This window comes from Nycticebus coucang, chromosome 7 (assembly GCF_027406575.1).
Source record: "Nycticebus coucang isolate mNycCou1 chromosome 7, mNycCou1.pri, whole genome shotgun sequence".
Lineage (NCBI taxonomy): Eukaryota > Metazoa > Chordata > Mammalia > Primates > Lorisidae > Nycticebus > Nycticebus coucang.
In genome coordinates this window covers 98,861,336-98,888,345 of record NC_069786.1, presented here as the reverse complement: position 1 = coordinate 98,888,345, position 27,010 = coordinate 98,861,336, and the positions used below count along the sequence as shown (strand labels likewise).

The 27,010-nt window shown below is 36.0% G+C and overlaps 1 protein-coding gene across 1 annotated transcript in view; it reads left to right on the top strand.

Annotated features, from left to right (window-relative positions):
* Window positions 1–27,010, top strand: part of C2CD6 (C2 calcium dependent domain containing 6) — a 216,480-nt gene that overhangs the window by 96,397 nt on the left and 93,073 nt on the right. The window contains 4 exon segments of the mRNA XM_053597422.1: window positions 191–296; window positions 2,438–2,516; window positions 14,699–14,742; window positions 15,548–15,844. Coding sequence (XP_053453397.1) covers window positions 191–296; window positions 2,438–2,516; window positions 14,699–14,742; window positions 15,548–15,844 — 526 coding nt within the window.

Sequence of the window (27,010 nt, the reverse complement as noted above, 5' to 3'; positions counted from 1 at the left end):
GTACTCTTGTGAGATTACATCCCTCTCTCTAACTGTCCCTCCGTAACCACTACCTTGATTTTTGTTGTAATCATTTATTTTTATTCGATTGTATCTCTAGACTTTATATTGTTGGTTTGTCTCTTTTAGAACTTTTTATAAATGGATCATACTGTACATATGAATTATACCATAAATTTTCTTTCCTTAGACTGGAAAAAATGAAAAAAGAATATAGAAATCTGAATACATGGATGGAAAAAGTTGGATATTTAGAAAACATTATTACCCCCAAATTAGGACATGAACATACTGAGGTAATTGACATAATGCATTTTCCTATATATAGCTTTTAATACATTCTGTAAAGAAAGAAATTTTGATAATTAAAAGTGATGATCAGATGTTGCTTTTTGTTCTCTGTCTATATAAACACTATTTGTGGTTCACACAGTCTCCTATTTTGATAATACATATTGATGATTTGTAAGATTTACTTTTTTAATAGCTTTGTTGAGATATAATTCATATACCACATAATCAACCCATTTAAATTCTATAACTCAGTGGCTTTTCATGTATTCACTGAGTTGTGTATTCATCACCATAATTAATTTTAAAACATTTATATTACTTTCAAAAGCAACTCCATACCCTTTAGCCAACACCCTCCTAATTTCCTCATTCCCCTCACTTTTAGGCAACAAGTAGTATACTTTCTGTCTCTATAGATTTGCCTGTTCTGGATATTTCATATAAATGGACTCAAGCATTGAGTGGACTCAGTCCTTTCTGACTTCTTTCACTTACCATAACATTGACAAGGTTTGTCCTTGTTGTAGCATATATCAGAACTTTATTTCTTTTTATCTCCTAATAACATTGCATATTTAGATGTACTACATTTTGTTTATGTATTCATTAGCTAATGGCCATTTGGGTTGTTGCTGTTGCACTTAAAAACCATTATAAATAATGTTGCTGTAAATACTCACGTGCAAGTTTTGATGTGAATATATGTTTTTAATTCTATTGTGTGTATATACTTGGTAGAAGTGGATTATATGGTAATTCCCTGTTCAAATTTATGAGGGACTTCCAAACTGTTTTCTGTAGCACCTGCGTCATCTTATATTCCAACCAGAAATGTATAAGGGCTCCAGATATTCATTAATACTTGTTATTTTGAGTTGGTAAAAATCATTATTGTAGTCATCCTAGTGGGGTTGAAGTGGTGTCTTATTGTGGTTTTGATTTGCATTTCCTAATGATTAATGATGTAAGCATCTTTTCATGTGTTTGCTGGGCATTTTCATATCTTCTTTACACAAATATTTATTTAATCCTTTGCCAATTTATAAATTGGGTTATCTTTTTATTGTGGAGTCATGGGAGTTCATTATTAATTCTGTGTACTAGATCCTTACCAGATATATAAGTAAAGTTTAATAGTTATAAATACAACCTAACCTATACATTTTGACTTAGAAATAAACGATTCATAGCTCTCTAAGTGGATAGATAAAACATTGACTAAGATCATAATCCTAAAATAGTAGTCATAAAAGAATGATATTTTTGTATTTTTAATGCCTCTATGATAATTAGGTATAGTTGTGCTGCTATAAGGCGAATTGAAAAATTTGGGGGGACTCTTCATTAATGGGACTATGAACTTGGGTTATTATTGAAAGAGCAATGATCACTTTACCTTATACTTCTCCTTGGAATTTTGTATACACATGACTTTTTAAGACATAAACCAAAATTTATTTCAGTTAGAAAGTAATCTATTTCCTAAAGATAATATTACATAATATTACCTTAGAATCTATTTCCTAAAGGTAATATTACATAATATTGTAACTTCAAGGTAACCCCTGAAGTTACAATATTATGTAATTTGCCTTGTAATATTTATCACTCATATATTCATCATTTAAATACTCACATAAACTCCTAGCCAGGGTATACTGCTCCTTAAAAGAGTCCTTTTTGTATTGCTTTTCTCAACAAACGCATCTCCTTGTCTTATGTCATTTCGGGGGACAAAACTATATTGTACATATATATTAAAAGAAAAATGTGGGGCTGGGCACAGTGGTTCACATCTGTAATCCTAGCATCTGGGAGGTCCAAGGAGAATCACTTGAAATGAGGAATTTGAGACCAGCCTGAAAAAAGCAAGATCCCATCTCTGCTAAAAATAGAAAAATTAGCCAGGGGTGGTGGCATGCACTTGTAGCCCCAGCTACTTGAGAGGCTGAGGCAGGAGGATTGCTTGAGCTCAGGAGTTTGAGGTTGCTGTGAGCTGGGTGTTAGGCTGAGGTCATGGTACCCTAGCCTGGGCAACAGAGTATTCTCTCTGTGGGGGAAAAAAAAAAAAAAAGAAGAAGAAGAAAAGAAAAATGTTGACTCTTTAAACATTTTTCTCAATATATTTTTTTCTTTCCTTTAGGAAACTAATGAAAATGAGGTACTTAAAAGCAGAAATAATGATAAATCTAAAGAGAAGCTTAAAAATATTGATACATTAGGTAAGAAACTAATTTTTTTCTGTTTATTACGAAGATAATTAAAACTAAGGTGGTTATATTACAAAAAGAAAATAAGTAATTTCTTTTAAGTGGATTTCATTTTTGTTAGGGAATAAATATTCATTTCAATATAGCATATAGTATTTTTTACTTTAGAGCACTTCCAAAGAAAAGACTTAAGCCCTGTTATAAGTTTTTATTAAAATTTTTTAAATAGTCCTTTACTTAAAAGAACAGGAAAAACATTAAATCTTAACTATGATCTGTGAAAATGCATTTTTGTTAAACCTTGTGAACTGTAGAGTTATTGGTCTCTTTTATATAGAGGAATATCAGTATGGGTGTATGCAGGTGAGAGAGAGACAGGAAAAGAAAAGAAATTAAATTAGCATTAAATTTGAGAATTTCCCACAAATTGTCATTAAGACATTTAATTAATGGATTATTCATGTAGTCTTTTTAAAAATATTCACTAATTTTAAACTTTCGTTTTATTTTCCTGTTTTGAAGCATTTGCCATTTAATTTTTTTGTTTTATTATTATTTCAGATTAATGTGAGGATACAAATGATTAGTTTACATTGTTTGCATTTGTTAGGTGAAATTCAGGTTGTAGTTGAGCACTTCATTCAGGGAGAGTGATGTTTAAATTTACATTATACCAGTTAAGTGAGAACTTCCTGATCTCCCTCCCTTTCCCTTTTCATCTTCTCCCTCTCCCCCCACCACGTGAATTTGTGTTTTTCTTTTGTGTGGGCATGTAATTTTTCATCTACTGGTTTCGTATTAGTGTTGAGTACGTTGGATACTTGTTTTTCCATTCTTGTGATACTTTACTAAGGAGAATGTTCTTCAACTCCATCCAGGAAAACACAAAAGATGTGAAATCTCAATCTTTGTTTATGGCTGAATAGTGTTCCACAGTGTCTGTGTGTGTATGTATATGTGTGTGTGTGTGTAGATATATATATATATGTATCACAGTGTGTGTGTGTACATATATACATATATATCACTTTATCCATTCGTGAGTTGATGGGCACTGGGTTGTTTTCACATCTTAGCGATTGTGAATTGAGCTGCAACAAACATTCGAAGGCAAATGTCCTTATGATAAAATGATTTTTTTTTCTTTCTGGATAGATAACTAGTAATGGGAATGTGGGATTAAATGGAAGCTCTACTTTTATCTCTTTGAGGAGTCTCATACTTTTTTCTATAGAGACTATATTAGTTTGCAGTCCCACCAACAGTATAAAAGTGTTCCCTTCTGTCCACATCCATGCCAACATCTACAGCTTTGGAATTTTGTGATGTGGGCTATTCTCACTGGGGTTAGGAGATATCTCAAGGTGGTTTTGTGTAGTGGCGAAGTCAAGGGCTTTTAATGTACTCATCACCCAAATACAGTACATTGCACCAGATAGGTAATTTTTGATCCCTCATCACCCCACTCACCCTCCTTAGTCTTAGTCTTCAAAGTCTGTTATATCACTCTGTATGACCATGCATATCCATCTTTCAGCTCCCACTTGTGAGAATGTACTGTGTTTTTCTATTCCTGAGATACTTCACTTAGGATAGTGGCTTGCAGTTTCATCCTAGTTGCTGCAGAAAACATTATTTCATGCTTTTTTAATGACTTAATAGTATTCCATAGTTGTGTGTGTATGTACATGTACAGTTTGGGTTTTTTTATAGTTCCTTTATACATCAATTGGTTGATGGGCATTTAGGTTGATTCCATATCTTTGCAGTTGTGAATTGTTCTGCAATAAACATACCAGTGCATGTGTCTTTTTTATTTAATGACTTCATCTCTTCGGTGTAGATATCTAGTAGTGGTATTGCTATACCAAATGGTAGGTTTACTTTTAGTTCATTAAGGAATCTCTACATACTGTTTTCCATAAATGTTATACTAATTTGGATTCCCATCAATATTGTATAAGCATTCCTTCTTTACTACATCTATGCCAGAATCTATTGTTTCTTAACTTTTTAGTAATGATTAAGATGATAGCACACTGTGGTTTTAATTTGCATTTTCTTGATCACTAGTGACATAGAACATTTTTTATGTGTATGTTGGCCATTTGTGTTTGTTTTTTTGAAAAATGTCTATTCATGTCTTTTGCTCTGCTTTTTAACGAGGTGGGTTTTTTTCCTACTGATTTGTTTTAGTTCCTTGCAGAGTTTGGTATTAGTCCTTTACTGAATGGATAGTTTGTGAATATTTTCTCCCATAGTTTGTCTGTTTACTGTATTAACTATTTCTTTTGCTGTACAGAAACTTCTTAAGTCCCATTTATTTATTTTTGTTTTCATTGTATTTGTTTTGGGGGTCTTAGTCATAAATTCTTCGCCCAGGCCAATGTTTAGAAAAATTTTTCCTAAGTTTTCCTCTAGAATTTTTATTGTTTCAGGTACTACATTTAAGTCTTTAATCCATCTTGAGTTAATTTTTGTGTATAGTGAAAAATAGGGATTCAGTTTCATTCTTAATGCATGTGGCTCACCAGTTTTCCTAGCATATTTATTGAAAAAAGAATTCTTTCCCCACTACGTGTTTTTGTCAGCTTTGTTGAAGATCAGTTGGTTGTAGGTATATGGTTTAATTTCTGGGTTCTCTATTCTGTTCCATTGATCTATGTGTCTACTTTTATACCAGTACCATGCTGTTTTGGTTACTATAGCCTTGTAGTATAATTTGAAGTTGAGTAATGTGATGCCTCAGATTTGTTCCATTTGCTTAGAATTGCTTTGGTTATTTGAGCTCCTTTCTGACTCCATATGAGATTTGGAATTTTTTTCCTAATTCTGTGAAAAATAACATTGCTATTTTGATGGGAAGTGCATTATCTGTAAACCATTTGGGGTAGTATGGACATTTTAACAATCTTGGTCTTCCAATCCATGAGCATGGGAAATTTTTCCACTTTTGTGGTGTCATCAAGGATTTCTTTCATCAATGTTTTGTAGAGATCTTTCGCCTCCTTGGCTAAAGTACATTCCTAAGTATTTTCTTTGCATCTATTGTAAATGACATTGAATTCTTGATTTGATTGTCAGCCTAGTTTGTTGTTAGTGTATAAAAATGCTACTGATGGGCGGCGCCTGTGGCTCAGTCGGTAAGGCGCCGGCCCCATATACCGAGGGTGGCGGGTTCAAACCCAGCCCCGGCCGAACTGCAACAAAAATATAGCCGGGCGTTGTGGCGGGCGCCTGTAGTCCCAGCTACTCGGGAGGCTGAGGCAAGAGAATCGCTTAAGCCTAGGAGTTGGAGGTTGCTGTGAGCTGTGTGAGGCCACGGCACTCTACCGAGGGCCATAAAGTGAGACTCTGTCTCTACAAAAAAAAAAAAAATATGCTACTGATTTGTGTACCTTAATTTTGTAACCTGAGATTTTGGTGAATTTATTTATTAATCCTAGAAGTCTTTTGGAGGAATCTTTGGGTTTTCTGGATAGAAGACCAGATCAATGGCCAGGTGTGTTGGCAGATGCCTGTAATCATAGCACTGTGGGAGACTGAGGTGGGAGGATCACTTGAGGTCAGGAGTTCAAGCTCAGCTTGAGCAAGAGCAAAACCACCTCTCTACTAAAAATAGAAAAGATTAGCCAGGTGTGGTGACATGCACCCATAATGCCAGCTACTCAGGAGCCTGAGGCAGGAGGATCGCTTAAACCTGGGAGTTTGAGATTGCAGTGATCTATAATCATACCATTGTACTCTCGCCTGGGTGACTGAGCAAGACTCTGTCTCAAAAAATAAAAACTGTGGCTCAGCGCCTGTAGCTCAGTGAGTAGGGTGCCAGCAACATACACTGAGGCTGGTGGGTTCCAGCCCAGCCCAGGCCTGCTAAACAACAATGACAAATGCAATTAAAAAAAAAAAAAACATTGCGGAGCGTTGCAGTGGGCACCTGTAGTCCCAGCTACTTGGGAGGCTGAGGCAAGAGAATCAATTAAGCCCAAGATTTTGAGGTTGCTGTGAGCTGTGACACTATGGCACTCTACCAAGGGCGTCATAGTGAGACTCTGTCTCAAAATAAATAAATAAATGAATGAATAATCGTATAATCAGCAAAAAGGGATAGTTTGACCTCCTCTTTTCTGATATAGATGCCCTTTGTTGTTTTCTCTTGTCTGTTTGCTCTGGCTATTATCAAATGCTTTTTTTCCTGCATCTGTTCAGGTAATTGTATGTTTTTTATTTTTCATTCTGTTTCTGTAGTGAATCATTTTTTTTTTTTTAATCAGGATAGAGTCTCTCACTTTGTCACCATCTGTACAGTGATAGGTGTCATAGCTCACAGCAACCGCAAACTCTTAGGCTCAAGCAATTCTGTTGCCCCAGCCCCCTGAGTAGCTGGGCCTACAGGTGCTAGTCACAATGCCTGGCTATTTTTAGAGATGGGGTCTTGCTCTTGCCCAGGCTGGTCTCAAACCTGTCAGCTCAGGTGATCCACCCACCTCAGCCTCCCAGAGTGCTAGGATTATAGGCATTAGACACCACACCCAGCCACTGTAGTTAATCTTATTTATTGATTTGTATATGTTGAACCATTCTTGCAATCCTGGGATGAAACTCAATCATGGTTAATTTTCTTTTTTTTGATGTGCTGTTGGGTTTGATTTGCTAATATTTTCTTGAGAATTTTTGCATCTATGTTCACGATGCATGACATTGGTCTGTAGTTTTCTTTCTTTGTCATGTCCTTTTTGGGGGTTTGGTATCAGGCAGTTTGGTACCACCTTCATAGAATGAGTTAGGGAGGATTACCTCCATCTTTATGTTATAGAACAGTTTCAGTAGGATAGATACCAGCTGTTTGTAGGTCTAGCAGAATTTGGCGCTTTTTGTTGGGAGTTTTTTTTTTATTATTACTGATTCAATCTTACTATTCATTATTATCCTATTTAGGAGCTCCATTTCTTTCTGGTTCCGTCTTGGGAGATTATTTGGTTTTCAGGAATTCATAGATTTCCTCTAGGTTTTATAGTTTATGAGTATAGAGGTGTTTATAATAGTCTCTATTGATCTTTTGTATTTCTGTGGTATCAGTTGTAATGTCTCCTTTTTAATTTATCATTGTGCTTATTTGGGTCTTTTCCTCTCTTGATTAGTGTAGCTAGTGGTTTAACAATGTTGATTATCCTTTTCCAAGAACCAGCTTTTCTTTCTTTTTTTTTTTATTAAGTCATATACACATAGGTTGTGAATATATTTGTGCATATGTGGGGTACAATGTATTGATTTTTTAATACAATTTGGAGTGCTTGCACCAAACTAATTAACATAGCTTTTGCCTCATTTACTTGATTATTGTGTTAAGACACTTATGTTCTATACTTAATAGATTTGACTTGTACCCTTGCAATATGCTCCATAGGTGCGGTCCCACCGTTTACTCTCCCTCTATCAAACCTCCTTCTTCCCCTCCCTTCCCACTCCATTTCTCTCCTTCATCCTGGGCTGTAGTTGTGGTCTATCTTTCATAAGAAAGTGTGAGTAAATATAAATTGGTTTCATAGAAGTACTGAGTACAGTTGATATTTTTCCTTCCATTCTAGAGATACTTTACTCAGGAGAATATGTTCCAGGTTCATCCATGTATATCCAAAAGAACAAAAATCACTTTGCAAAAAAGATATTTGCATCAGATTATTCATTGCAGCTCAATTCCTAATAGCCAAGTCATGGAAGAAGCCTAAGTGCCCATCGACCCACGAATGGATTAATAAATTGTGGTGTATGTATACCATGGAATACCATGCAGCCTTAAAAAAATGGAGAATTTACGTCTTTTATGTTTACATGGATGGACCAAGAACCAGCTTTTCATTTTGTTGATCCTTTGTATTTTTTTTTTTTGGCCTCTTTCATTTAGTTCTGTGTTATTTCCTTTTATCTGATAACTCTGGATTTGGTTTGTTTCTGTTTTTCACATTCCCTAATGTTAGGTTGGTAATTTGTGATCTTTCTATTTTTTTGATGTAGGTATTTAATGCTATTACATAAACTTCCTGTTAGCCTTCATTTGCTGTGCTTTTTGGTATATTGTGTTTTCATTCTCATTCTTTTAAACAATTTTTTAATTTCCATCTTTATTTCTTTGTTGACCTAGTGATCATTCAGGAGCATATTGTTGAACTTTCATATGTTTCTTAAATTCCTCTTTGTCTTGACTTCTAGCTTTATTTCACTGTTTTCTGAGAAGATACATAATATGATTTGGATTTTTTAAAAATTTATTAATACTTGTTTTGTGGCATAAAATGTGACCTTTCTTGGAGAATATTCCATGTACTGATGAAAAGAACGTTTTCAGTGGAACATTTAATTCATTATGTTCGGGGCTGATGTTGATATAAAAGGCTTTGTTCTTGTCATATTGTTAGTTGATTTCTAGTTGCTTTATAATTTCTTTGTTTCTTTTGCTCTGTCCTTTTGTCTTTGTGGTTTGGCAAACATCTGTCATGTTGCCATGTAATTTCTTTTTCCTCTTCCTTTGTGTGATTGTTTTATAAGACCTGTGAGTTTTATGTTAGCATGTGTTTGTTTTCATGATGATGAATGTTAACCTTCCATTCCCATGTTTAAGATTCCTTTGAGTATTTCCTATAGGGCCAGTCAAGTAGTGACGAATTCTCTCAGTGTTTGATTGTCTGGGAAAGATTATATTTATCCTTCATTTATGTAGCAGTATATAAAATTATTGGCTGGCAGTTTTATTCTTTCTACACTTGGAAAATGCTATTCTGTTCTCTTCTGGCCTATATGGTTTTTGTGGAGAGGTCTGCTGTTAGTCTGATAGAGTTTCTTTTATTGGTGACTAGATGCCTTATCTTGGTAATCTTAAAATTCTTTCTTTCACTATGACCTTAGTAATTCTGATTATAACATGCCAGGGTGAAATCCTTTTGGCAACATATTGGCCTGGGTGTCATTGGGCTTACTGTATCTCAACGTCTCTCTTGCTAATCCTTGGAAGTTTTCATCAGTTACTTCATTAAGTAGTTTAAAACTTTGATCTCTCTTCCCCCTCAGGAATACTGATAATTTGTAAGTTCAGTTGTGTTATGTAGTCCCAGATGTTTCAAAGGCTTTGCTTATTTTTTTTTCTTCTTTTTTTGTTTTCTTATTTTTTTGTCTGGATAATTTCAAAAGACCTGTCTTCAAGTTTTGAGATTCTTTCTTCTATTTAGTCTCTATTCTTGAACTTTCGAATGTGTTTTGTATTTCCTTCAATAAATTTTTCAGCTCCAGAATTTGATTTTTTTTTTTTATGATACATGTAGCTATATCCTTGGAAAATTTCTCATTCATATCTTGAATTTATTTTCTGATTTCTTTATATTGATTTTTAGATTTCTCTTGCATTTCACTGAGCTTCTTTAGAATCAATATTTGGACTTCTTTATCTGGCATTACAATAAAGAATTGTTTTTGATTGAGATCTCTTGCTGAACAATTGTTGTGGTCCTTTGGTGTTGTCATAGTTCCTTGGTTTTTCATATTTCCTGCATATTTCCATTGATATCTGCACATTTGATGCAGCAGTTGCTTGTTCCAAAATTTTTTAATTGTTTTTGATAGGGAAATTTTTTTTTTCCTGAAGATATATGTATTTCATTGGTTGAGTAGGACATTTTGGCTTTGATTTTGGCTACCTGTGGTAGTAAGATCTTTGTATGATTTCTTAGGCAGTACACAGGCTTAGTGGTATCTATTATTTCCTTGTTGGCTTAAGGAACAGTTGTTAGTTGAGGCTGTGATGAAGTTTTGGTGGGGACTTGAACACTAGTACCCCTGGTCTTTGAGGCTCAGACTAAAATTATATACAAATGGCCAACAGATATATGAAAAGATACTCAGCATCACTAATCGTTAGGGAAATACAAATTTAAATCATAATGAGGATATCATTTCACACCTGTTAGGATGGCTATTACCAAAAAATGAAAAGATAACAAGTGTTGGCAAGGAAGTAAAGAAATTCGAACACTTTTATACTATTGTTGTTAATGTAAAATGGTGTAACCACTTTTGAAAACAGTGTGGAGGTTACTCAAAAATGACAAGAATATATATCATATGATCCTCCAATCCCAGGACTAGATGTCTTTCCAAAAGAATTGAAATCAGCATCTCAGGGCAGTATTTACACTCCCATGTTCACTGTCATGTTATTAATGATAGCCAAGATATGAAACAACCTAAATGTCCTATCACAGATGAATAGATAAAGAAAACAATGATATACAGTCATACCTCAGAGACATTGTAGGTTAAATTCCAGATCACACAATAAAGCAAATATCACAATAAAGCAAGTCATACAAATGTATTGGTTTCCTATAATATTGTAGTCATATTATGAATTATATTCATATTATATTATACTGTAGTATATTCATATATATTAATGTACAATAGCATTATGTAAAAAAAGACCTGTGTACACACTTTAATTTAAAAATACTATATTGCTAAAAAATTAACGATCATCTCAGCATTAGCAGTCATAATCCTTTTGCCAACGGGTGGTCTTGCCTTGATGTTGATAGCTACTGACTGATGGTTGATGAAGGTTGGTGTGGCTGTGACAATTTCTTAAGGTAACAATAAAGGCCTGTTATTTGACACCAGGAGTTCAAGACTAGCCTGAGCAACATAGCAACACCCCTTCTGTACAATAAATTAAAAAAATTAGCTGGTCCTGTTAGCATACACTCGTAGTCCCAGCTACTTTGGAGGCTGAGGTAGGAAGACGTCTTGGGCCCAAGAATTTGAAACTACGATGAGCTATGATCATACCACTGCACTCCAGCCTCAGTAACAGAGTGAGAGCTGATCTGTTGAAAAAAAAAAAAAAATGAAATTTGCCACATTGGGTGACTCTACCTTTCACAAAAGACTTCTCTGTAGCATATGATACCATTTGATAGCATTTTACCCATAGAATTGCTTTCAAAATTGGAGTCAATACTCTCAAATCCTGCTGCTGCTTTATCAACTATATTTATATAATATTCTACATCTTTTGCTGTCATTTCAAATATGTTCACAGCATCTTCACCACAAGTAGTTTCCATCTCAAGAAACCACTTCTTTGATCATTCATAAGAAGAAACTCCTCATCTATTCAAGTTTTACCATTCAGTCACATCTACAGGCTCCACTTCTAATTATAGTTCTCTCACTATCCACACCACATCTGTGGTTACTTTCTCCACTGAAGTCTTGAACACACCTCAAAGTCATACATGAAAGTTGGAATCACTGTCTTCCAAATTCTTGTTAATGTCACTATTTTGACCTCCTCCCACAAATCAGAAATGTTCTTCATAGCATTTAGAATGGTGAATCCTATCCAGAAGGTTTTTAATTTACTTTGTCCATATCCATCAGAACATAACTATCTATGGCAGCTAAAGCTTTATGAAATGTACTTTTTAGATAAGAGGACTTGAAATTTGAAAATACTCCTTGATGTATGGGCTGCAGAATGGATGTTGTGTTAGCAAGCATGAAAACAACGTTAATCTCCTTGTACATCACAATCAGAGCTCTTGGGTGACCAGACGCATTGTCAATAAGCAGGATTATTGGAAAGAAGTCTTTTTTGTCTGAGCAGTAAGTCTCAATAGTAGGCTTAAAATATTCATTAAACTGTGCTATAAATAGACGTTCTGTCATCCAGGCTTTGTTGTTCCAATTATAGAGTATAGACAGAATAGATCTGACATAAATGTTAAGGGCCCTAGGATTTTCAGAATGGTAGGTAAATGAGTCTTGACTTCAACTTAAAACCACCAGCTGCATTAGCCCCTAACAAGAGACTTAGCCTGTCTTTTAAAGCTCTGAAACCCAGCACTGACTTCTCTATAGTTATAAAGTTCTAGATGGCATCTTTTTCCATTATAAGGCTGTTTCATCTACACAAAATATCTGTTGTTTAGTGTAGCCACCTTCATTAATTATCATAGTTACATCTTCTGGATAACTTGCTGCAGCTTCTACATCAGCATGTGCTGCTTTACCTTGCACTTTTATGTTGTGGAGATGGCGTCTTTCCTTAAACTTCTTGTTTGCTTTATACTTTTCTTCTGCAGCTTCCTCACTTCTCTTAGCTTTCATAGAATTGAAGAGAGATAGGGACTTGCTGTGGATTAGGCTTTGGCTTAAGGGACATTGTGGCTGATTTGAGCTTCTATCCAGACCACTACAACTTTCTTCATATCAGCAATAAAGCTGTTTCACTCTCTTGTCTATCATTTGTGCGCACACTGGAGTAGCACTTTTAATTTTCTTCAAGAATTTTTTTTTTTTTTGCATTCACAACTTGGTTCATTGTTTGCAAGAGGCCTAGCTTTCAGCCTATCTTGGCTTTTAACATATCTTTCTCGTTAAAACTTGATCATTTATAGCTTTTGATCTAAAATGAGAAACATGCAACTCTTCTTTCACTTGAACACTTAGAGACCATTATAGGGTTATTAATTGGCCTAATTTCAATATTGTTGTGTCTCAGGGAAGAGGGAGGCTGAAGAGGGGTGAGAGATGGGACAACAGATTGTCAATGGAGCAGTCAGAACACACATAACTTTTATGAATTAAGTTTGTTATCTTACACGGGCATGATTTTTAATGCCCCAAAACAATTATAATGGTAATATCAAAGACAACTAATCACCATAACAGATATAATAGTAATGAGAAAGCTTGAAATAGTGTGCAAATTAAATAAAATGTGACACAGAGACACGAAGTGAACAATGTGCTGTTGGGAAATTGGTACCAAAAGACTTCTTGATGCAAGGTTGCCACAAACCTTCAATTTGTAAAAAGCAAAAACAAACAACAACAAAAAAACCCATAGTATCTATGAAGTGCAATAAGGCTAAGTGCAATAAAACAAGGTAGGCCTGTATCTATGCAATGGAATATTATTCAGCATTAAAAAAAAAAAAAGAAAGAAAATCCTGCCATATGTGACAACCTGGGTGGACCTTAAGGACCTTGAGCTAGGTGAAATAAGCCAGTCACTAAAAGACAAATACAGCATGAAGCCACTTATAGGAGGTATATGAAATAGTCAAACACACAGAAACAGAGTAATGCCTGAGGCTAGGGGAGGGGAAAATGGGTAATTGCTTTTCAAGAAGTATAAAGTTTCAGTTATTCAAGATGATGAAGTTTGAGAGATCTGCTATATAACATTGTACCTATAGTTAATATTTTACACTTAAAATTCTATCAAGAAGCTAAGTCTCAGATAAGTGTTCTGAGAGAAAGAAAAGAAAGAAAAAGCAAGAACATTTTGACATTCTGACAACTTAGATTATTGTTAGCATTTTTTAGCAATAAAGTATTTATTTTAATTTCAGGTTAATATAAGGGTACAGACACTAGGTTACATGTTTGCATTTGCTAGGTAGAGTCCCTCTTGTCATTTTCTTCCGCACCCAAGAGGTATGCCATACACCCTTACATTGTGCCCATTAAGTGGGAGCACACAAATCCCCCCTCTTCCTTCCCCCCCCACAATAAAGTATTTTTGTATTTAATGAAAAAGGAAAGGAAAGGAACAGAGCTGATGAAAGTCATGCAGCTAATTGTAATTTTAGTGAATTGTTAGTAGAATTATGCATTTATTTGTCTCAAATTTTATTTTCTTTTTGTCCCTTTTAGGTTTCCCTTTTCTACTTGATAAATATATATTCCTTATATTTCCAGAAAAAGTTTACAGTTGTTTCAGTCAGCCTTCCTTGAATGGTTCTATTTTCTCTGGTTTCATACATCTTTTTTCTAGCTTCTTTTCTGATCCAAACCCTATCACTTACCATGTGGGATTAGTTTTATTTCCTCTCTACTTTTATAAAATATAGTCTATACCTGTTTTGTGTCTTATAAAAGTGGATCTGAAATCTTATCACATTATGCATGTTTTAATTTCATTTTCCACTTTTGTTCATTGCCACTTTCCGATCTTTCCAGTTATTCATCAGCTTGGTTTTACTGAATAGAATTTGTGTTAGGATAGCTGCTTTAAGTTGCTCTTTGTTTTTGGTGAGAAAAACTGTAATAGTATTTCATTAATGTTTATACATGTATATAAATAATGCATTTATCATCTTATATAAAATAAAATATTTCTATTAATTTTTTAACAGAGCCCCCTCTGATAAAGGTAGAAGCTGAACCTACTCCAAATCAGGTATGCGAAGTGGGAGAAAACTTCTAATAGTCATTATTTTATAAAGGGATGAAATATTTGTAAACGGGGAACTATTTATAGATGAGTGAAAAAAATAACCCAAGAAGTTTTCAGTTGTTTTATGGTTATTTCTATTATAGCAGTATGTGTGTAGTTACACTCTTGAAAGAGAGGCTTCAGCATAAAAGAGCAATATTTTAAAATACATTTTAGAGATAGGGGACAAAAGGCATTGGGGAAGAGGAGAGGGGAAACAAGTAAAAAAAAAGGTGTGAGGTTCTGCATAAGACTTCAGAAGTGACTGTCATATACCTAACTGCATATTTTACTCTTTCTCACCAACATCTTTTGTCATATTTTCTCTGGTTACATATGTCTTTAGTCTTTTTTTCTAATCTAAAGCCTATCACTCACCATCTGGGATTTGTTTTCTTTTTTCTCAGCTTTTACAAAGTCTGTACCTGTTTAGTGTCTTACATTTGTGGATCTAGAATCTTATAGCTTTATTCATGCTTTCATTTCATTTCCACATTTATTTCTGATTTGCAAAATCCGGGCATAAGACAACCACTTCTTTATAAACCATGCTTTATCATTTTTATGGAAAGTATACTACAGCCCATGATTTTAGGCAAGAAGAGAATTTCTCATATCTTTTATTAAGTAATATAATAATTTATAAATATTAATGTAATTTGTTAAGATAAAGGAAAAGTGTAAAAATTATTTTAAGTTATTTTTTATTAAGTTTAAATATTTTCCAATCATGATTAATTGGTAGCTTATGTTATTTTATATTTTCTAGTTATTGGATAATGCCGATAGGAAAAGCCTGACCATACCAACTTTGAAACTATCACAACAAGAAAATTCAGCTGCTATTGCTACTAAAAGTGAGGAATCAACGCCTTCACCCACAGATTCTCTACTGTCCCTTAGTTCTAGCCTGGAAATCATAGAAAATAACGATATACCACCTTTCTTTCAACACCCATCAGAGGTCATGCCAGAGAGAAAAGAGAAAAATTTATTATATCTACCGGAAGTAAAATTGAAAGACAAATATCTAAGCGTTTTAAAAACAGAATCATCTCCATCCGAGGTAAAGTTGAGAAGTTTCTGTATAAATCCAGAGAGAAAAAGGAGGATAAACTTAAATTCATCTCCAACAGAAAATAGGTGGCAAAGCAGCTGTCTAAGCTTAGCTGAAAGGAAGAGCACAAGCTTAGTTTTCCCAGATTCAAAATTAAAAGGTAGCTCTCAAAAGCGAGATCCCAAAAAAGACCTTAAAGTGCAAGTGTCTGCCCTCACGTTAGAAGTGTAAGACTAGGAAAACAGATAATCTACTTTTTAAACAAATACAAATAAATTGAAAATGCATTCAATTGTCTCCAAATGGAAGTGTGTCTTAAGCATATTAAATATTTCTACCCTATTTATACTAATGAAGTGATGAGGATCAAAACATTTGAAGAAAAAGCAAAGTGACTTGAGATGTCAGTGATACAAATTAATTTTACAGATTAGCGTAAAACTCAGCTAAAAGTGTAACAACAACAAAACGTAAATTTATAGGTAATTTAAAGGCTTGAGAAGTTATTTCAATGGAAATTTTTAATCAAACTTATAGGAAATAGTATATATTCTTCTTAAATAATTTTATAGTTTAAAATGTAAATTTAAAGGTATACCAGAATAAAGACTTTCTCAAAATGTCAGTTATTTTACTTAATTCTATATATCTTGTTTTAATCACCATTATAGGTAGCTTATAAAGCAGTATTAAAAAATATACAGGTCAGAAGGTAAAGAAGTTGAGTTCTTAAAAGGCTCTGCTCCTAAATACTTTGACTAGATTTGGCATCTAAATCTCTAGAACTATTTTTTTAACTTTTGAATGGTATAGATCAGACTTGGTCATTCCTAAATTCCCTTTCACATTTCAAAAGATATAATTTTAGCTTAGAGTTGTCAATTACCTAAGTCAGTAGTGTAGCCAATGGAACTTAAAAAAAACAACATTCTTATTTTTACCGAATATGAAAGTAATACATAGTCATAGAAAATTTAGAAAATGGAGAGAAGCATAAAAAAGAAAATAAAAGTAGTTATTACATGTAATATAATTCCATTGGCACATTTAACATTTTTATTTTCTTTCAGTCTTTGTTATACATATATACCTTTTATGTGTTTTTAAACTTTAGAACTACATATACATAATTTCATATTATGCTTATTGCTTTAACACCTTTCTCAGCTTCCTACATGAATTTTCTTATAAATTTGTAAGATACAGAACACCCATGAATATGTTCTATGATTTTAAAAATTGTTTTCATATTGGACAATAAGTTTGAAATTAATATTTTCTTACTTACCTATTTATTTGGATCAGTGATTATCTCTTAAGATCTTCAGAGGAATATCATATTTACAAATTGCTCTCCAGAAGGATTATAATGCTTTATGTTTTCACCCACAGTATTGAGTACTGTTGGTCTTTTAAATGATAATTAAAACTTTCTCATGCTCAGCACTTGGAGGTCAGTGGCTAGGGTGCCGGACACGTACACAGGGACTGGCGAGTTCAATCCTGGCCCTGGCCTGCCAAACAAAAACAACAACTACAACTACAACAACAAAAAAATAGCCAGGCATTGTGGTGGGCTCCTGTAGTCCAAGCTACTTGGGAGGCTGAAGCAAGAGAATCACTTAAGCCCAAGAGTTGAGGTTGCTGTGAGAGGGTGACATAGTGAGACTCTGTCTCAAAAATAAAATACTTTCTCAAGCTCATTGGTCAGTTTTATTTTCCCTGCTATGAGCAGACAAATCCTATTCTTTGTCTATTTTTTTCTTTTGAAGACTTGGAGATTTTGTTTACGTTTTATAATGAGCACTTTTCAGGATATTCACCACTGTGTAGGCATGTCATTTTCAGTTTACCTTTTAATTTCCTTATTAAATTCACTTGGAATCTATTTCATTTTAATTGAAAACTTCAAAAATATTTCATTTTAATTGATAAATGATTAATTTATTTTTGCATAATGAACTACTCTAAAACAGTGGCTTAAAACTACCACTTTATTTTCTTTCAAGGTTCTTTGAGATTGACTGTATTTAGCTGGGCAGTTCTTCTGTTCCATTTGATGTTGGATGGACTTATATAGGAGCTTGATTGTGCTGGAACACTCACAATGGCTCACTTATATGTCTGACACCTGGATGAGAACAGCTGTTAAGTCTAGGCTTAGAGGGGATGCAAGAACCTCTGGTTTTATGACCATTTCTCTTATCTGTTATCTCTGTCTCTCCCCGCTCTCTGTGTAAAATATGTCTTTCCATGTAATCTTAGGAATTATCCCTGCCCCTCTCCAAGTGACCTCTGTGTATGGTCTCTCTATGTGGTCTTCCTAACAGGGCAGCTGAAGTTTTTATGGGGCAACTCGGGGTTTCCAGATACAAAATCAGGCCTCACATCCTCATACACATAAGACTTAGGATTGCTACTGGTACCAGGTCACTTCTGCTACATCGGTTAGTTACTCAGTCCTGAATCAGTATGGGAGGGGACCACAGAAGGGTGTGAATCTTTGGAGGTGTTGTTCATTGAGGTCCATGTTTAGAAATTAACTATCTTTAGTCCCAAGTAATTCATGTTCCTTCCACATGTAAAAGATAACTTTCCTCTTAGGATCCTCAGTCTCACGCTCTTACTGCATCAGGCTCACACTTAAAGCATAGAATTTCATTATGTAAATCAGGTCTATGAAGGTGAGGCTGTGACTATCGACCTATGAATTGAAGAGACCAGTTATCTGTCCCCTACATACAGTAGTGAGTCAGGAGCAGGAAAACTGAAATAGACACAATTTAAACGTGGAGGGAGGGAAAACATGAGGTATCTCCCGGTCAGTGGACCATAGTAATTCTGAAGTTCTTGGCTTTGCCTACAGGTCTTTGCTTTGCCCTCTGATTAATCCTTATTTTTCCATAAGAAAGAGCTTATGTTTGTAGTTGAGTAGCTTCACAGCCTACATCTTGTCTGTAGAAAATTGAGGGTTCAAACATGTCTTTTCATTTTAAACTGTTCCTGTTTCTTTCAGTCCAAGATGCTATGATTCTTTCGAAGATTTTTGTAGGCTCTTATGTATCAAATTAAGATCTTAATTATCCAAATGTTACATTTCTAAATATTCCTATTTTGGAGAACTCTCGAAGATGACTGACTGAAGCCAGCTTTCCACAGAGGCTTCTGTCCAGAAGGAGAGTTAAAGGACAGAAATTTAGCAAGTAACCTGGTGGATTAGAGCTGCACCAAAAGAGAAGGTTGAAGAACGCACATCAACCCCACTGAGACAAGCTGCAACTTCAAGGATACAAACAAAGGGTACAAAATCCATCACCAAGTGGACGGGAGTCCCCTCCCCCATAAGAACGGCTCGGAGTGCCCCACAAACAAACGAGCAGACTTCAAAAGTCCTCCCATTACACTCCATGGGAGACACCCTCTAAAAACTGAACCTACCTCCCCTACTAGGGTACCACGGCATTCTCCTGCCAAGCATAAAACTGTATAAAACTGTATATATTCTCTACTTGCAATTAGGAGCTCCCAGCACTCCCCTCCACTCTCACTCTGAGGTCTGGAGGCCTGTCCCCCAGGAGTCCAGATTCTTGGGTGATTTCTCGAGGGGTGTGGACAGGGCTTAGACTGCAGCTGGTCAGTGCTGATTCTGTGGCACTGGAGTGAGGAGAGGACCGTCGACTGAGAGGGAACCACGCTGGAGTGGCGGTGCCCCAAGGCACAGAGCAACAGCCATTTCTGACAACAATAGGGCTCACCCTGGATATTCCGAAGCCACACCCCCTGTCTCTCTGGGCAACCAGAGGAGGCCGGACATCTTCTCAGGTGGCAACCACTGTGGGACACATCTGGGACTGAAACACAGGCCCTGTGAGTAAAGGGTTTGCCTGAGGCAGTACCGGCCTGGGTGGAGCACAGGGACTAGAAAACGCACACGCAGAGCCGGGAAATTCCCAGGGCCGGGCTGACCCACAGGACTGCTTTACTGAGCCTAAGACGCACCCAGCCCTCAGGGGATCGTCAGCCTATAGACAAAGGAAGGCAGGAGGCTAGAATTGACACCTAACTGTGTTGCAAATACAAACCTGCAAGAGCAAAGACAGGGCCTGAGGCACAGGTTCTGGGAACTCAAAACAGCTTCTCTTCTGCAGGGGAATTTAGCAGGGACAGAAACAAATTCCTGCAAAGTTGTTCTGTTCTGTCAGTAACATCAATCAGGGGCGGGGCTGGAACTGAGTGAACACCCCCCAGCCTCCATCAAGCGCCCAAGGTTGTCAGGCCTCACTTCCCTGTGCTGGATAGAGGCATACAGCAGTGGCCTGGCTGAGCAAACATAGATTTCCTTGTGATTCAGGCAGGTGCAAACCCCTGGAGTATCTGCTCACTGGAGGCAACTGGGTCACAGCCCTGCGGGGCTATCAGTGACTGGGTGTGACAGAGGTGCAAGGTGGGGAAGGAGGCATCAACCTTCCCAGACTAATCTATTTGCTGGGTGGGTCATCCTGACTTCACAGAGCACCGGAGCAAGTCATATTTGAGATGTCAGCAGATCCCTGTGAACTAGTTGCCAGAGACCTTTTAAACTCTCCCACCTGAGACGGGTGCTGACTGAGACAATTGATCTGGACCTTTTGAAATGAACTAATCGCCCGAGGACTATCCAAGTGGTGCCCTGGGTGTGTGGTTGTAGGAAGGTTTGATTTTCCTTTTCCAATTGTTGCCTATGGGGGGCGGGGTGACTTAATTGCTGGTATTTCTCCACAGCTGAGACTTCAACCCAGAGTAACTATTTCACTAGGGTCAGACAGAGACCAGCTGAAAACAAGACAGAACCACTTAGCCCCACAACACCAAACAGGTCCCCAGTTTCTCAGGCCGTAGCACTGTATGGGTTCTCGACAAAGCTCCAGGGGAAAAAGTCAACTGGTGTAAAATAATCATGGGGTGGAATCAGCGGAAAAACTCTGGTAACATGAAATACCAGAATAGATCAACCACCCAAGGAAAGATATGGCAGATGTAACTGAAGATCCCATTCATAAACAGCTGCCCGAGATGTCAGAAATCAAATTCAGAATTTGGATTGCGAACAAGATTAATAGAATGGAGGAAAATTTGCAATTAGAAATTCTAAGAGCAATTCAAAAGTCAGAATTAGAAATTTGAAGAGAAATTCAAAAGTTCTCAAGAATTTAACAAATTTAAAGACAAAACCACCAAAGATTTTGATGCACTGAAGCAAGAATTTGCCGCCCTCAACGATCTGAAAAATACAGTAGAATCCCTCAGTAACAGTGGAGCAAGCAAAAGAAAGGATTTCTGACATTGAAGACAAAGCTTTTGAATGCTCCCAAACTCTCAAAGAGGAAGCAAAATGGAGAGCAAAAATAGATCATTCTCTCAGAGAGCTCTGGGATAACTCAAAGAAGGCTAATATCCACCTCATTGGAATCCCTGAAAGTGATGAAGTGGCCTCGCAAGGCACAGAGGCCCTTCTCCATGAAATTATGAAAGAGAATTTTCCAGACATGCCAAGAGATTCTGAAATTCAGATAGCAGACAGTTTCAGAACCCCAGGATGATTCAATCCCAATAAGACATCCCCCAGGGATATCATAATTAACTTCACTAAACTTAATATGAAGGAGAAAATTCTCAAAGCAGACAGACGTAAGAAAGCCATTACCTATAAAGGGAAGAATATTAGAATGACTGCAGATCTCTCTGCTGAAACTTTTCAAGCCAGAAGAGGGTGATCATCGACTTTTAATCTCCTAAAGTAAAATAACTTTCAACCCTGGATCCTATATCCAGCTAAACTGAGTTTCATTTATGATGGAGAAGTTAAATACTTTAATGACATTCATATGTTGAAGAAATTTGACATAACCAAACCAGCTCTTCAGGATATTCTCAGACCTATCCTCCATAATGACCAGCCCAATTCTGTACCGCAAAAGTAAACTCACTGAGAAAATTTGATCAAACTCCAACTTCCACAGTGGCAAAAGGATTAAAAATGTCCACTGGACTTTCGAAAAACTCGATACCCAAAATTTTACCAGACTTATCAATAGTCTCCATTAATGTGAACAGCTTAAACTGTCCTCTAAAGAGGCACAGGTTAGCTGACTGGATACAAAAACTCAGGCCACATATTTGCTGCATACAAGAGTCACATCTTACCTTAAAAGATAAATATAGACTCAGGGTGAAAGGATGGTCGTCCATATTTCAGGCAAATGGTAACCAGAAAAAAGTAGGTGTTGTAATTCTATTTGCAGACACAATAGGCTTTAAACCAACAAAAGTAAGGAGGGATAAGAATGGTCACTTCATATTTGTTAAGGGTAATACTCAATATGATGTGATTTCAATTATTAATATTTATGCACCCAACTAGAATGCACCTCAATTTATAAGAGAAACTCTACCAAACATGAGCAACTTCCTCCAGCTCCATAATAGTCAGAGATTTCAACACTCCTTTGGCAGTGTTGGATAGATCCTCCAATAAGAAGCTGAACAAAGAAATTTTAGATTTAAACCTAACCATCCAACATTTGGATTTAACAGACATCTACAGAACATTTCATCCCAACAAAACTGAATACACATACTTCTCATCAGCCCACGGAACATACTCCAAAATCAATCACATCTTAGGTCATAAGTCTAACCTCAGTAAATTTAAAGGAATAGAAATTATTCCTTGCATCTTCTCGGACCACCATGGAATAACAGTTGAACTCAGTAACAACAGGAATCTGCATACTCATACAAAAACATGGAAGTTAAATAACCTTATGCTGAATGATACCTGGGTCAGAGATGAGATTAAGAAGGAAGCTGCCAAATTTTTGGAACAAAACAACAATGAAGACATGAATTATCAGAACCTCTGGGATACCGCAAAGGCAGTCCTAAGAGGGAAATTTATAGCACTGCAAGCCTTCCTCAAAAGAATGGAAAGAGAGGAAGTTAACAACTTAATGGGACATCTCAAGCAACTGGAAAAGGAAGAACATTCCAACCCCAAACCCAGGAGAAAAAAAGAAATAACCAAAATTCGAGCAGAATTAAATGAAATTGAAAACAAAAGAATTATACAACAGATCAATAAATCAGAAAGTTGGTTTTTTGAAAAGATCAATAAAATAGATAAACCTCTGGCTAACCTAATCAGAAAAAAAAAATCTCTAATTTCATCAATCAGAAACGACAAAGACGAAATGACAACAGACTCCTCAGAAATTCAAAAAATCCTTAATATTACAAGAAACTTTATTCTCAGAAATACGAAAATCTGAAGGAAATTGACCAATACTTGGAAGCACGTTACCTTCCAAGACTTAGCCAGAATCAAGTGGAAATGTTGAACAGGCCAATATCAAGTTCTGAAATAGCATCAACCATACAAAATCTCCCTAATAAGAAAAGCCCAGGACCAGATGGCTTCATGTCAGAATTCTACCAAACCTTTAAAGAGGAATTAGTACCTATATTACTCAACCTGTTCCAAAATGTTGAAAAAGAAGGAAAACTACCCAACATGTTCTACGAAGCAAACATAACCCTGATCCCCAAACCAGGAAAAGACTCAACAAGAAAGAAAATTATAGACCAATATCACTAATGAATATAGATACAAAAATATTCAACAAGATCCTAACAAACAGAATCCAGCAACACATCAAACAAATTATACATCATGACCAAGTCGGTTTTATCTCAGGGTCTCAAGGCTGGTTCAATATATGTAAATCTGTAAGTATAATTCAGCACATAAACAAATTAAAAAACAAAGACCATATGATTCTCTCAATTGATGCAGAAAAAGCTTTTGATAATATCCAGCATACCTTCATGATCAGAACACTTAAGAATATTGGTATAGAAGGGACATTTCTTAAACTGATAGAGGCCATCTACAGCAAACCCACAGCCAATATCATATTTAATGGAGTTAAATTGAAATCACTTCCACTCAGATCAGGAACCAGACAAGGCTGCCCGTTGTCCTCACTGCTCTTTAAAATTGCAATGGAAGTTTTAGCCACCGCAATTAAGGAAGAAAAGGCAATCAAGGGTATCCATATAGGGTCAGAAGAGATCAAACTTTCGCTCTTCACAGATGATATGATTGTATATCTGGAAAACACCAGGGATTCTACTACAAAACTCTTAGAAGTGATCAAGGAATACAGCAGTGTCTCAGGTTACAAAAATCAACATTCATAAATCAGTAGCCTTTATATATAACAACAATAGTCAAACTGAAAAAACAGTTCAGGACACTATTCTGTTCACAGTAGTGCCAAAGAAGATGAAATATTTGGGAGTTTACCTAACAAAGGATGTGAACTATCTCTTTAAAGAGAACTGTGAAACTCTAAGAAAAGAAATAGCTGAAAATGTTAACAAATGGAAAAACATATGCTCATGGCTGGGAAGAATCAACATTGTTAAAAAGTCTATAGTACACAAAGCAATATACAATTTTCATGCAATCACTATTAAAGCTCCACTGTCATACTTTAAAGGTCTTAAAAAAATACTTCGTTTTATATAGAATCAGAAAAAACCTCAAATAGCCACGAGATTACTCAGAAATAAAAACAAAGCAGGAAGAATCATGCTACCTGATCTCAGACTATACTATCAATCGATAGTGATCAAAACAGCATGGTACTGGCACAAAAACAGAAATAGATGTCTGGAACAGAATAGAGAACCAAGAGATAAGTCCACCTACTTACCGTTATTTGATCTTTGACAAGCCAATTAAAAACATTCAGTGGGGAAAAGATTCCCTATTTAACAAATGATGCTGGGTGAACTGGCTGGCAACCTGTAGAAGACTGAAACTGGACCCACACCTTTCACCATTCACTTAGATAGGGTCTCACTGGATTAAAGATTTACACTTAAGACATGAAACTATAAAAATACTAGAAGAGAGTGCAGGGAAAACCCTTGAAGAAATCGGTCTGGGCAAGTATTTTATGAGGAGGACCCCCCGGGCAATTGAAGCAGCTTCAAAAATACACTACTGGGACCTGATCAAACTAAAAGCTTCTGCACAGCCAAGAACACAGTAAATAAAGGAAGCAGACAGCTCTCAGAATGGGAGAAGATATTTGCAGGTTATGTCTCCAACAAAGGTTTAATAACCAGAATCCACAGAGAACTCAGACATATAAGCAAGAAAAGAACAAGTGATCCCATCACAGGCTGGGCAAGGGACTTGAAAGGCTCATGGCCTACAGACATATGAAAAAGTGCTCAACATCTTTAATCATCAGAGAAATTCAAATCAAAACTACCTTGAGATACCATCTAACTCCAGTAAGATTAGCCCAAATCATAAAGTCCCAAGACCAGAGATGTTGGCGTGGATGTGGGGAAAAGGGATCACTTCTACACTGCTGGTGGGAATGCAAATTAATACATTCCTCTTGGAAAGATGTTTGGAGAACACTTAAAGATCTAAAAATAGATCTGCCATTCAATCCTATAATTGCTCTACTAGGTATATACCCAGAAGACCAAAAATCACATTATAACAAAGATATTTGTACCAGAATGTTTATTGCAGCCCAATTCATAATTGCTAAGTCATGGAAAAAGCCTGAGTGCCCATTGATCCACGAATGGATTAATAAACTGTGGTATATGTATACCATGGAATATTATGCAGCCTTAAAGAAAGATGGAGACTTTACCTCTTTCATGTTTACATGGATGGTGCTGGAACATATTCTTCTTAGTAAAGTATCTCAAGAATGGAAGAAAAAGTATCCAATGTACTCAGCCCTACTATGAAACTAATTTGTGGCTTTCATATGAAAGCTATAACCCAGTTATAACCTAAGAATAGGAGGAAGGGGAAAGGGAGGGGAGGGGGGAAGTGGGCAGAGGGAGGGTGATTGGTGGGATTACACCTGCGGTGCATCTTACAAGGGTACATGTGAAACTTAGTAAATGTAGAATATAAATGTCTTAACACAATAACTAAGAAAATACCAGGAAGGCTATGTTAATCAATGTGATGAAAATGTGTCAAATGGTCTATAAAACCAGTGTATGGTGCCCCATGATCTCATTAATGTACACAGCTATGATTTAACGTAAATAAATAAATATTCTTATTTCCTTGGGTGATAATTTTAGAAGTTTTCCTTTCTAATAAGAAGTGCCTAGATGCCACCTATGATTCTTAGACTATTTTTTCTAGGCAAGAGGGTCTCTGAGGTGCCACTTTAAATCTTTTAGACGTCTTAGCAACAAATCTCACAGCCACATCTTTGTCACTTTTAACCTAAAACCACATTTTACTGAACCCACTCTTTTCAAGGTCCTCCATGACTTCCATATTACCAAATGATTATCAATTCGTAGACCTTATATAACTTCTTGACTGCTTAGCAGCATATGACACAAATAATTGTACCTTTTCTTTGAAACTGATTTTTTTTCCTGTCCTTTTGTAATACCATGTTCTCCTGGTTTTCTTCCTTCCGCACTGCCTGTTCTTTGCTGGGGAAGTCTCTTCTTTCAACTTCTAAATAGGAGGATCCCAGGTCAGTCCTTGTATTCTTATCTTTTCCTAACCTTTCTAGGTGATTCAGCCCTGTAGCTTTAAATAACCATTTATAAATGAATGATTCTAAAATCTCTGAGTTCTTCCTTGAACTCCAGAATTATGGTGTCTGTAAAAACTTGTTCCACTTAGATATCTTATAGAAATGTCAAACTTAACATGACCTAAAATGAACTCTTAATTCTACCTTCATCAACTATCCACTCCCAACTTAAATTCTCCCCTCTTGATGTTTCCTATTTGTTTAATCTCTTCAGCATGTAGACATTCCAGACATTTCTAGCTGTCTAGTGTATGTTGTTAAAAAAAAGAAGACAAAAATAAATGCTCTTGTGGAGCTTATTTTCTTACAAATGGCACTTCTAAATTATTCAGACCAAAAACTCTAGGAGTCAACCTTGGCTTCTTGGTTTCTTCATCTCCTTGACACTCATTCTACTATCCAGTCTTATTGGTTTCAAATTCAAAATACATCTAAAATTCACGACCTTCACTGCAATCACGTTCGACCAACCTACTCTCTGCCTTCTGCTATAAAAGTTATGTTTTTCCGTTTCCGATGTTGCCTCTGTCTA